Source organism: Zonotrichia leucophrys, chromosome 14 (genome assembly GCF_028769735.1).
Source record: "Zonotrichia leucophrys gambelii isolate GWCS_2022_RI chromosome 14, RI_Zleu_2.0, whole genome shotgun sequence".
In the NCBI taxonomy this organism is placed as follows: Eukaryota; Metazoa; Chordata; class Aves; order Passeriformes; family Passerellidae; genus Zonotrichia; species Zonotrichia leucophrys.
Genome location: NC_088184.1, coordinates 13609820 through 13623291, shown reverse-complemented (window position 1 = coordinate 13623291; position 13472 = coordinate 13609820). Strand labels below are relative to the sequence as shown.

Genomic DNA, 13472 nt, shown 5'->3' with positions numbered 1-13472 from the left:
AGGGAAATGCATCTAAAGCCTTTAAATTATTTCTCACCATACATTTCTTCCCACTGCTTCATTATTTCAAAGTGGTGTGTCCTTCAAGATAGACTCAGCCTTAAATCACTTCCCTTGCTGATACAAGACTGAATGATCACTCCCAAACCTCACTCATGTCCTAACAGATCACAAAAACACCACCAGTCCTTCTTCAAGAGCAGAGATAAATTCTATTTAGGCTGGAATATGGTAACTACCACTTCCTGTGGTCCATCCTCCTTGTAGTTCACTCCTCTAGACAATCATCAGGGCTACAAGGCACATCCTTCCTTCCCCATTCCCACTCACAGCCAGTTCTGGAGATTGTCAGGGAGACTTGACCCAAAATATATTGTTCTTCCAGTAAATCCTTTGTACAAACTATCAAGTTGGGTTTATTACCTTATTTAAATCAGACACTTGAAATATCTGCCCAAAACAGTCTCAAGTGCCTCAGCCCAGGGGGGTTTTCAGCTGCAGTTCTGCACGGGGGGTTGTACCAACTACCTGTGCAGCAAATGCCACCACAGTAAAATCCAGGCTTGGCAGCTATTTTGGGTTCCTGGATTAGAAGTGTGAGCTGCATTAATGGGTCAGTAAGAACAAAGCCTTCTGGGTCAAGAGAGTGAGAAACACTGGGTAGGTTGGTGTAACAAATACCTGTTTGAGCAGCCACCAGGGAATTGGATTCTTCAAAGAGTTTCACCAATTTGTTGTCCTCATCTCCACAAGATGGGACTATTCAAACACATGGGTTTTGTGGGGTACATCTTGGGCAGATGAGATTAATCTACACTAAGATTGTTCTGGAATACAAAAAAACCACAGGGCTGAATACAATGCAGTAACACCAACAACTGATTTCAGTGGTATTCTAAGAAATCAATTTTTTTTCAATAAAAACTATAAAGCCAACTAGGCAAATGAAGGGATGCCTTTGTTTTTGAGCATGTCTGAAGTTGTCATTTCAGACAGTGGAATGAAGGATTTGGGGTTTTTGTTTCATTTTAGTGAAAAAAATATCAGCATTAACAAGCTTTTTCTAGTCTCAGTATCTTATGGATAACAGCATTTTTCAGTAGTGAGGAAAAAAGCAGGACAACACATCAGGAACCACCACACTTAATCAAATTGAAAAAATCTGTCTCAATACCGAGCATCTGTACATGCTATGGAATTGAACATTTCACAGATACAGTACAAAAGCATAAACCAGGAAAAAGGAGATGCTAACACATTGAAAATGTTTAATGGCTGAATATTGAATTATGAATGTACTCCAAAAAAAAAAGCCTGACAGATGCCCTAGCCCAGTCCTTTCCATGGCTGCAGTAGAGGAGTAACGGAGGCAAGGGAAGGAGGACGGCCAGAGGAGCAAGCAGGGAGGCCCCATGGGAGTAAAAGGTAGAGGCCCACGGATACGGCGGGACGAGCCCACAGGAGTAACCGAGGCCCACGGGAGCGAGCGGGGCCCACAGGAGTAACCAAGGCCCACGGGAGCAAGCGGGGCCCACGGGAGTAAAAGCGGGGCCCACGGGAGTAACCGAGGCCCACAGGAGTAACCGAGGCCCACAGGAGTAACCGAGGCCCACGGGAGCAAGCGGGGCCCACGGGAGCAAGCGGGGCCCACGGGAGTAAAAGCGGGGCCCACGGGAGTAAAAGCGGGGCCCACGGGAGTAACCGAGGCCCACGGGAGTAAAAGCGGGGCCCACGGGAGTAACCGAGGCCCACAGGAGCGAGCGGGGCCCACAGGAGTAACCAAGGCCCACGGGAGCGAGCAGGGCCCACAGGAGTAACCGAGGCCCACGGGAGTAACAGGCCCACGGAGTAAAAGCGGCCCACGGGAGCAAGCGGGCCCACGGAGAACGAGGCCCATGGGAGAAGCGGGGCCCACGGGAGTAACCGAGGCCCACGGGAGTAAAAGCGGGGCCCACAGGAGTAACCGAGGCCCACGGGAGCGAGCGGGGCCCACAGGAGTAACCAAGGCCCACAGGAGTAACCAAGGCCCACGGGAGCGAGCGGGGCCCAGGACAGATCTTGCCCAGGGATCCCGGCGGGGCTGCAGAGGCTGCGCCTCTCCACGACCCCGGCAAGGGAAGGGAAGCACGTTTGGCTCTCACTGGAGCGCTGCTGTCTCCATCTGGCACAGCGGCCCCCAGGGCTCCAGCCAGCTGGCACCGCTCGGAACAGCCTTGGGGCTGCTCCACACTGCACAAGGGAGGAGGCCAGAGGAAAACCAGCACCATAAAGAGATAATTTACAGTCCCATTATCCCATCATCCTCAACTACATGCAGCAGGAGCATGATCTAGGCACACGGCCCATGACCACATGCTTTAAACCAACAAAAAAGTTACATCAGCTTAAGAGAGGTTGATTATAAAAGACGGAAATCTTAACTTAGAGACGGGCCTGTTTAAAGAGGGACACGAGTGGCTCATAACTTGATTACTTGGAAAAACACTATTCATTTCATTAAATTAAACATAATATGAAAAGTAGATTTACTGTAATAGCTGATCACACATTACAGGCATTCTACACTCCCCGATTCATTTATTTTTCACAAGGAAACTGAGGTGGCTTATTTGCATACAGGAGTAAGTTCCAACAATTGCAGACATAAGACAAGTTTCATGTATCAGGCTCAGCACACACCTGTGAGAACAGCAGGCACAAGCACAGCACTGCAGCACTAACAGAGGTTCCTTCACAGACGCTTCTGGATGAAGTCAGGATTAGAAACCCTTTACAGAGGAAGGCACCTTTAGGACAACACTCACACAGGGTCTGTCACTGGCACAGTCCAGAGCACAGCAGCAGTTATTGTTCACATGCAGCCTCCCAGTGTCACTACTCAGGTCGGTGAAGTATCAGTAAGAGGAGGAAAAAAAAATTTTCATCTTTATCTGCTCTTTCTGGTTCATGGCACAACCACACAAACATGACACAGCAATGGTACCACAGCAGCAATGTGCAGCCCAGAGCTGGGAACTCCTTACACTACTGAGGAAAGACATTTGTTCACCCAGAGCAGAAGAGCTGGTTTTCACGTTCTTCACTTACCAGTCTTCATGATAATGCACAGAAAGGTTCAAATTTCACATCTCTGGCTTTTCTCTGGTAAATCAAATATTGCCTGTCCTTTGCCTCATTGGCATTCTTCTCACCCAAACCATTTACCAATTCCATCATGTACTTGTGTCTCACTGGAACACATATCTATAAGTAGTTTCCAAATTTCAATTCAAGATTTTAAAACTTGTCAGATTTGCTAACTCACCTTCTCCTTAACATCCTTTTCACCACTGCATAAAACAACTTGCCTGCCAGTTTCAACATACGGATACAACGTGCTTACACAATTAAACTGCTTGCTTTATAAAAATTGCTGTAATAAAGTAATTCTTCAGGTTACTGCAAAATCAGAGTTCTGTTTTTCTACAGTCAGATTTTTGCAGTACACAGCCTAAGGCAGACAAAGAAAATATCTCCTACTTCCCAAAATCTCTCAATAAGGACATAATTATTACCAAGAGATGCAGAAAACAAATTTAATTTATTGGGATAACTCAGAAACTTGCATAGCAAGAAAAGTTCTGAGTAGCAGAACTACTAAGTGACAAGGAAATACATCACGAAGGGCAGTAAGATAAAATTATGCTGAACACAGTATAAGATAAATTTCCTTGGGGAACAGCCTCATCATTACAGAGGAAAGTCTTGTTCCTCTTTATGCACAGAACTGCAGGAACTTGGAAACTATTTTCATGGCATTTCTCACCCTGTTCTCCACATCAAGATCACGCCGCAACCAAAAACACAAAATGTAGTCATGAGTGACCAAAGCACTGAGTGTTCATGGTGCAGATAAACATTTCCCATAATAATCTCTCGGGAGGGGATGCTTGCTGAGAGAGCATGGCAGAATTCAGCAATGCACAGAGGCCAGTGTGAGTGAGAGCTTCACCCTGGCCACCAGGACAGAGATCCAGTCAGGGGCAAAACTGGGCAGTGATATGAAAATAATGAAGCACAGCAAAGAAAAACATAAAACCTTAAGATAAATTTTGCATCTGTCCCTGGAGGGCAGAGGGTCACAAAGGCTCAAACGAGGTTCTGAAATCAGTCAGTTATCTCAGCTGTCTGCACTTACTGAGCTGTCATACATCTGCTGTGCAATAAATCTCACCTTTATTTACCAAGCATATTGTAGACAAGGTCCCTTAAAATCTGACTTGCAATGCAACAACAAGGCTGATTGCAGAGGACAGAAGTACAAACTGTAATTAGACAAACTTTGTGAAATAACATCAGGCTGTACAAAGACACAAGGAGGGAAAGATACTTTTTAAACAGAAGTTGGCAAGGGGGAGGTAGGCAAAAATAAAGCTTATAAACTGCTGCTTTCTTTCCTTGTGCTGATAAACACTGAAGTAATTCAAGTCTGTACTTGATTCAAAAACAAAAGCCCTTTAAAAACAGAAGCAAAACATACATATAAAAGCCCTGGCAGTCAATTCAGTGAGATGAATCCAAAGCCAAACCCTATTTAAAAGAGGCTACTTGGATGCATGAACTTCTGAGTGACAAGCAAGGCAAATGGAACTCGGTGCCACATGGGTGCTTGATCCTCCATCATCCCCATAACTGAACTACATTCAAATGCTGCAGGCTCTTTTATTTTTCTTAAACACATAAAGGGACTAATAACTAGGTGATTTTAAAATATAATATATTTTAAACTATGGATTAATACATGAATGAAATCTTGGTTTAATATACCAGGGAAGAGCTGTAACACAGAACTCCAGAGGAAGGCACTAATGACAAAGAGGAGCTATTCCAATGATCTCTTGAATGAAATGTAGATTAATAATATCTACATCTCAATTCTACACAAGCAGAACTCACTGACTGTATGAATAGTTACATTTTCACATCTTACATGTATGTGCAGAAGAGCTCAGCTGTGTGTTCAAACCAACCATGGCAAAACCAGCACGGTACAAGGACAAGATCATTTAAGCTCAGTCAAATCCCAGTTCTGACTTCAGACTTACTACCCAGCAGTGTCAGTTGAGCTGCCTCTCACCACTACCTGAAATAGGAGGATATTTAATGTATTTGTCATGTTTAATGTCAGAATTTGTGTCAGGATATGAAAATTTGCACTAGCCCTCAATAGTTTCATTTAAAAGACACTACTTTTTAAGTAGCTGAAAACAACTCGTTTCCAATATCCACTTTTTCTCTTTTTTTCAAATTTCACCTTGTCTAAACCCAGTTTTTTTATTCAATGACAAATTTAGTGCACTGTAGATCTTCACAGACATATTTCCCACCAGGGATATGCTGACATCACCAGTGATACTATGCAAGAGGTAGACAAGAAGAGCCACGTTAATTTCAAGCTCCATTAAACACAGGAAAGGAAGAATAAGAGGAGGGGGAAAAGTTCTCTTTAGCAACTTTAAAAGTAGCAGAGACAGGCAAAAAAAAAACCAAAAAAACCCGAGTTTTACATTAGCGTTACTTATCACTGAGAGGTTTTAAGAAGAATAAAACCAAACCTTAAGGAGCATTCTACTTAAGTAGAGAAATGCAAAATGTAAAGTAGAGTATTTGCTGTATTCCACCCACAAAAGAATGTGACAGGACTGCTTGCTGCTAATCAGTTATCAACTGATAAAGTGAATCTCAGGTTACTTTGAGTCAACTGGTGTCTGGTAACAGTTCACTTTACAGATCCTCCAATAGGTCCCGAGACAGATAAAATGATTCTTTCTCCTAAAAGAGAGAGATCAGCACCATGGCAGCACTAAAGTAGACCACGGATTGTTCCTGAGCTGCTGTGCAGTTGCATTATGTGGTCCCACTCCCAGTCAGAACGCAGGTCTGTTCTGCAAGGAGTAACTCCTTCCATTGATTCTATTACCAGCTAATGCAGCAAAGTTCTGAGCTTGAATTAAGCCGAGTGTACATAAAGGAGTGCCAGATCAATAGGTAAGAGAATACAACTACCAAGACAGAGCTTTCATCCAGTCAGAACAGATCTATCAGCTTCCAGAACTGTTTCTGCTAAGGCAAGGCTCCCACTTCAGGCCTCTTGGGTAACATATGGCTCTCCCTACACTCCAACCCTTGCTGACAACACAGTGCAGGATAACAGAATAAACTGTAATGTCATTACAGCATTTCACTCACTTCTCCATTGTCCACAGGTTAACAAGAGACTGGAGACAGTGGCTCTAGGCAGCTCTTTCTGTTCAAGTCTAGAAAGGTTCTAACAATGGCTCTTTGCAGGGTGGGGAAAAAAATAATTTCTTTTTTAATAATGTTTTGAACAGGCCAGTGAGATGTGTATGGGTCACCTTCAGACTGCCTTTCTCCTGATGTATAATAAGAGGACATGTGTATCTCCTCACCTTGGATGCTGCTGCAGGCTACAGACACATTACAAACACTTGGAGAACCATGGGAATATAGGTAATAAAAAGCCCAAACCCACGGTTTTAAAGTAGCTGTCAGTCAAGTGAAACAGAAAGGTGTGGCTAATTAAAAAAAACCAACCTATATCTACCAGGAACAAGAAAGAAACCAGTTTATTCATAAGAATTCATAGATCTGCACATGAACAGGAAAAACTGTGGGTGCTTGGTTTAATGTGGGAAACACAAGGTTTTACACCGAGTTAATGTTTCTCTGGCTAAAACAAATCAGCCACCACTGGGAATCAAACTAACACTTGCAAGAGTATTTCTAACGAAAAAGGATCCCCAGAGTCCATCCCAAAGGAAAACACTTTTTTTTTGCTCAACTCAAGGAGCAGTAATTCAGGAGGAGAGTCAGCAATTCACAAGCAGAAAACTTCCACTACCAGTCAGTAACATTTGCCTCTAAATTTGTTACACCGGTTACTGAAACAGAAAATCCTCAAATGAAAGGAGGAGAGTACAAGGTTTGCAAGCAATTTGCAGCTCTGGTTTCACCTTAACGCCACAGATTAAGGCTTGAAACAAAAATGAGGCTATCACCTAACCTTTGTTTGGGGTTTAAAGCTTTGATGGCTTAAAATAAAGCTCAACACATAGTCCAGCAAATCAAACAAAGCCATTCCACCCTGCTCACCTTCACACTACTCCCTGTCATTTCATTTTAAAAGCTTTCAGCATTAAGCAAATAAAATCGTTGACTGCAGACAAAATTAAAGAGATGCTACAACTACTCTGACAAACAGCTTGGCTATGAGCAAACCTTTGACTGCTGATAAGACTACAGGAAAGAAAAAGAAATAAACCTTCGTGTCCAACATATCCCTATTTTTTCCTTCATCAGCCTGTGCAGATCCATCTTCTTGCTCTACAAAAGGGAACAAATACAAGGAGGAACAAAACTGCATTTATTGTCTCTCCCATCCATGTTAAAAAACAGAAGTCTTGATGGTGCAGATCCCACAATTTAAAAATGGCTATTCACCATCTTCAAGTTCATGGTGCAAGACTAATTCCTAACCTTTGAACCAGAAACCAACAAGTGATTAAAAAAAAAAAAAAAAAAAAAAAAAACCACAATACAGGATACAAAATAGGGCTTAGCACCACTAGGAAGAGGAAGGGCTTGTATTATGTTCTTCAGCACCACAGACACAAGCTCAGTGGAGCATTCTCTACCTGGCACATCCCATGTACACCAGGCTCTGCTGAGTACAGAGCTAAAATCTCATTTCTGGGCATCTCTCACACCAAAGGTCATGTCTTCACACTGAGAGGAAAGAGAACATTACCTTCAGCAGCTCTAAGGACCTTTTCAATCCTTAGTGGTTAAGAACTAAGGAAGATTGCTCAGGTATGAAACTGGAGACCTCCTGAACAATGAAGCTTGCAGCAGACTCTGACACCTCTCATGGGCTTTCAGGGAGAAGGCAGCTCCCACAGCACATGGCAAAGAAGAACATCCTTCCCGAGTCACAGCTCACTCAGGCAGCCACAGCAGAGTGCACAGCTGAAAAAGAGACATGCTTCTTGAATCCTGGACTCCCCTTTCCAGTGCTCCACAGGATTTGCAATCCAGAAGTTTGGTGCACACGCTAAAAACGTTAAAGAAAAACAAGCTAAGATTTCCTCGTTAATTTAAGCATTCCAAACACCAAGGCTGTGAAGATGGCACAGCCTGGTGAGGCTCCTGGCCCCTCTGTTACAGCACAAAGCAAATCAGCTAAGCAGCACCTCCCTGTTCCTGGACAGGTACATGGGCAAGGCCCTTGGGAAGCAAACGTGCCTCAACAGGCACAAGATGAGAAGTTCCACCAGCAGCTTACCCTGAAGACTGCAAAGTCACTTTAGCAAGAACATGACACACTGATTTAGACTGTGAACCACAACACTTACTACTGAAAACATGACACAGCAGTTATCTGCCATGTTATTTTAACCTTTTTAACTTTGAAAGTTAGGAAATGAACCAAAGTCATTTCAGGTTTAAGTCTAAGAATTGATTATCTGTCAAAATATTACAAGGAGCCACACACTGTCACCAGTTCATGGGGGGAATGATACCCGATGAAAAGTCATCAGCTCTAAAAGCAAATGTTTCTTCCTATCTGAAAGGATCAGACAGGGTCCTACATTGGCCTGTAGGACCCATGTAAAGAGAGAATAATGGGAAAAACAAGAGAAGCTCTCAAACAGGCAGAAATATGCCAGAATGCAGCTGCTGTCAGTGAGAGTGCACAGCCCCTGACAGGCAATTATTCTTTGATCTATTGGCTGAAGCACTGAACAAACATTCTGAAATTCCACACAGAACCTTGTGCATATCACGACTGTGGTCACAATGACCAGTTTACTTTTATCATCAAGAGCCTTTTCAGGGCAGTGATAGTAAGAACCATTCAGAATGAGACAGTTTTCCTCCAAGGCGCAGAGTCCAGGAAGAGGGAATTTAATCATAAATTCAGTTGCCCTTCCAGCAATGAAACCATGACTTACCAACTCCTGGACACAAAGATACATCTACATGTGTAATTGCTCACTGATGGGGACAAAAGCTACATTCAGCACTGCAAAACAGATTTTTCTCATCTGTAATTCTAAAGGAATAAGCCAAGTGTTTCAAGTGTGACTCTACAGAAAAAAAAAATGGAAAAAGCTGACATGAAGGTCTGGCACAAGCCTTTTCAGCATCCTCTGTCTTCTCCATAATTCCTGAATGGGGAGTAGTGGTGACAAATTTAAGGACCTCTTCTAGAGTGTTACTTAATTAAGTGTGAGGTAATTTTCAGATCAAAATACTCAAGGTAAAGTCCATGACCTACAGAAACACGAGCTGTGCCATCAGGTTATTAAACAGATTCTAACTACGGCAAATTAAAACTCAAGAGTTACAAGTCAAAGCTCCAACAATGAAAAAGTCAACCCTAATTTTATGTCACTTCACACACAACTGGAGGTCTAAAACCTAGCTCCAACATTTCATCACAATAACTATAATTTCAAGAGTCGGTCTTTGGATTTCTCCTGCTTCTCTTGTTCCACTCTCCAGCGTGACAGCTTTGTCTTTGCTTAGGCTTCAGCACCAGCAACACAATTACACCACGGCAATCCCCGTGCCCAGCACAGCTTGTACAAGTGCTGCACTTGAGTTTGGCCGAGCTGCAGTGAGATGAGGCAAGTCCCAGCCTCGCTCCTCGCTGTGGGCACAACAATGCACCGTGCTGACAGCTCAAACCCCGGCACAGCCAACGCTTCGGGAGCAAACACACTGAAAATCTTCACCAGAATCCCAGCGCCTACAAAGACACGTACGTAATTACCCCCTGCTTCTGACTGAGGATGGAAATACACCTTCAGGAGACAGCTTTCCCACTATAAAGCAGGCTTTAGAGCCATTCTGCTGGAAGCACTGGCTGTAAAGCAAACTGAACCGTGAGCTGGAGCTCGTAAAGGCTTATTCACAGAAAAGGTGCGTATTAAAGCGAACAGCACAGCACTAAAATGGTCTGCCAAGGCAGAACGCAGCCGAGGTACAGCACGAGAACGGACCCTTTCTGCCCCCTGCAGTTCCCACTGCTCCCTGGATTTTCAAGGCAGGCTTAGGAGGGATGGTAGTTACCATTCTAGAACCAGAACCATTTACAGCTGGCTCTCACCATCAGCCAAGGCATTTTTACACCTACCTTCATCTGAGCAGCAGTTAAACTGCCCAGTGCCTTCCATAAAGATCAATTATATATATGGAATGTTTCCTGTGATAAACATATAATGTGACTGTCCATGATCATGCAATAAAAAGAATATCTCTTGCTAATAAACCTTTAATTTAGCCTCATCGTTTTGATGATTAGGATTAAGAAGAATCTTCACCAATGAATAGGTGCTCTTAAGCAGTCACAGCTTGCTCCTAAAATATATATACATATATACATAATATATGTGTATGTTAACTATTAAAGGACAAAGGATTGGTTTTGAGTTATATAGACCATCTAGGTAATTTTATTTCTAGTTATTAGACTATAAATACACCTCCAAACAGAAAACACCCTTTTCCTAATTTTACATGTAAAACTGTCAGGCACACATATGTACAGGGAATTTCAGTGAATTAAAATTCCACAGAAGAAGGTCTCATGTTCATATAGATAAAGGGTGAATAAAGTACCATAACTGTCATTTATAGACTTCCTTCAATCCTTAAAAACATAGACAGGGAATTGAATCCCAATTTAGCTACCCAAAATGTTCCCCCATATTGATCATGCACACCCACATATTTCAGGTGGGCTGGATTCAGACACCCAATTGTTTCCATACTGGCAACCTGCTTAAAAAAAAAGCAGGGGGAAAAGCATTTTTAGCATGTACTAGGAAAACTGGTGTTTTTCCTGGGCTGACAGATAATTTTGAAACAATCCTGTTCGGCTTTATGAGCCTGGCTGTGCAAAGAGGAAGTGAGAACAGATTGATTACAATGGAATATTCTGTATTTTCAGCTGCTTTCTTAAGCAATGATGAACACATCCATGCGTTAGATTTCAGAAGGAAAAAGCTGTTGCAGCACACAGGAGGTATGCAGGTTACACAGGATGCTCCATATTTAGAAAAAGGTAATTCTGCTAATGAAATTTTATTTTCATTCTTCCACATAGCTCTTGCTTTATATTTGTCTGAGACATCTTCATACCTCACTTGCCATTTTTTTCTTCCATAGCACAGACACAATTTTTTCTCCATTTAAGCTGAAAGCACCATCAACTATATCCCAATTTATATTTTAACATGCTATAGGCTAAATAAACCCAGATTTTGACTAACATACTCCATAATATTGACCCGTAGGGAATGGTAAGGTATTTAAAACAAGTCTGGCCATACTTTGCAGGGCTATCAAGTAATTAAATCCATTTAAAACATATTTCTTCTCAGATTCCATTTCTTCCTCTTTAGGTAAAAAAACTGGGAAACTGGATTATCCTGAGAACATGAACTGAGCACAGAGAAATGCTTTGGCACCTCACCCTTTAAGTCCATCCTTCATGCTCTAGTTCTATTATGAATAATAAGCTGAGCAGCTTAATGCAAAGCACTGGGATCACAAAGTTTTCAATGGGTTGTTCCAACACAAACACAATCCGTGCTGTCCCAAACCCCAAGTTTTGCTCCGTGTAGCTGCTGCCTTCCCCTCCTCAGTCACCAATGCGACGACTGACAGAAATCTGCCAAGTCACTTTGAAGTAAAAACTAGTTGATTCTAGGGAAAAACAGTAATTAGTTGCACAGTACATAGAGCAGCCCTCCAGAAGCATACATGTGTATAAGGATGTTATCATAGGAGATAGGTGGGGAAAAGCACTCTTGCTGCTTTTTGCCTGGTTTACAGGGATTTTTCCCAGGCGCCAACCCCTCCTGCCCTTCCCTGCACTCCAGGCTGAGCCAGTTCCTTTCCCCACGCCCCACCAGAGCAGGAATCCCCTTTTCCAAGTGGATTATCAGCACGAGCAGCTTTTTTTTTTTCTTTTCTTTTTTTTTTTTTTTTTAAGGAAAACCACACACACACAACCGAGCGAGCCGCAGCCCCCGGCGCCGGGACCCGCTCCCAGCCATTGTGCTCCGCGCAGCCCCCCGGGCTCGGGCGCGGCCCCGCGGGGCTCCACAAAGCTCCGCCACAGGCCGGACGTGCCCGGTGCCCCGGGCCTCCCCTCCCCCCGGTATTCCGGGAAACCTCCGGGAGGAGGAGGAGGAGGAGAAGGAGGAGGAGGAAGCGGCGGCGCTGCGGAACAGCCCCGCTGCGGAAAAGCCGCCGGGGCAGGTGGCAGGGAGGGAGGCCCCGCCGGGGCTGCTTCCCTCCTCCATCCCGGTGCCCCCCCCTCGCCATCCCGGAGGCACCGAGCGCTTCCTCCTCCCTCTCCCCAGGACCGCGTGCGGGAGCTCGGGCCCACCTGCCCCGTGGGGAGGGAAGGAGGGAGGGCTGGAGGGGGACCGGACCCGTCCCCTCCCCGAGGCGGCGGCGGGTGGGTCGGGGAGGGAGGGAAGGAGGGAGGGAAGGGAAGGGGGGTGGATGCGAGCCGCCCCCGGTACCTTGCGCTTCCTGGTCTCGGCCGAGCCGCTCCACACGAAGCACTGGTAAATCGCCCGCAGGTTCTGCTTCCAGTTCTCCACCTTGAAGCCGGTCACATGGCAGCACCCGGCCGCCGGCGGACTCATGTCAGACCCCCCCACATCAATCCGCCCGCACACGGGCCGGGCCGGCGGGCAGCGAGCCGGCCCCTTCCCCCGCCCCGCAGCACCGACACGGGCCGGGGCCCCCCGCCCTCAGGGGCTCCGGCCCCTCACGCCGCCGCCGCCGGGGAGCCGCTGGCACATAGAGCCGGGGCTCCGCCACGGCCCCCCGGCTCCGAACAAAGCGCGGCGGGCGGGCAGCGCGCACTCCCTCCCGCCCTTCTCCCGCACACACAAAGATGGGGCGCTCTGAGGCGAGGAGAAGGAGGAGGCGGCGGCTGTAGCGGCCGCTGCCGCCCCCGGAGTGGCCGCCGCTCCCTTCTACCTCATAGAGGCCGCTGTGGAAGCGGCGGGCGGAGGGGAAGGGAGGGGATGGGGGCGCTGGCGGCGGCGACCCCGGCCGCGGTGCGAGCGGGCGTGTGTAGGGAAGGGGGCGAATACCCGCCCGCCGCCGCTCCGGCTTCCCCCGCCGGCGCCCGCACGGCTCTTGTCCCTTTAAACCGCCCCCCCGCCTCCTTCGCCGGCTCCTTCCTCCTCCGCCTCGCCCGCGCCCCCCCCGCCCGCCGCGAGCAATGGTCCGAGCCGCTCACTCAACCCAGCCCGCCCGGCCCGGAGTGGGATAGACCAACGGGGAAGGTGCGGGAGGAGCGCCCCCTCTGCCCCGCCGCCCGCGAGGGAGGGAGCGGCGGGGGAAAGGAGCGCGCCGATTGGTCCGCGTACCTGTCAATCCAC

General features: G+C 46.2%; 1 protein-coding gene across 2 annotated transcripts in view; it reads right to left on the bottom strand.

The window, feature by feature from the left end:
- USP22 (ubiquitin specific peptidase 22) overlaps positions 1-12862 on the bottom strand; it is a 91607-nt gene extending 78745 nt beyond the window's left edge. For both annotated transcript variants that reach the window (XM_064725993.1, XM_064725994.1), the window contains exon 1: positions 12600-12862. In XM_064725993.1, coding sequence (XP_064582063.1) covers positions 12600-12725 — 126 coding nt within the window. In that variant the 5' untranslated portion in view covers positions 12726-12862. The remainder of the gene's footprint in view (positions 1-12599) is intronic.
- Between the last annotated feature and the right edge of the window lie 610 nt (positions 12863-13472).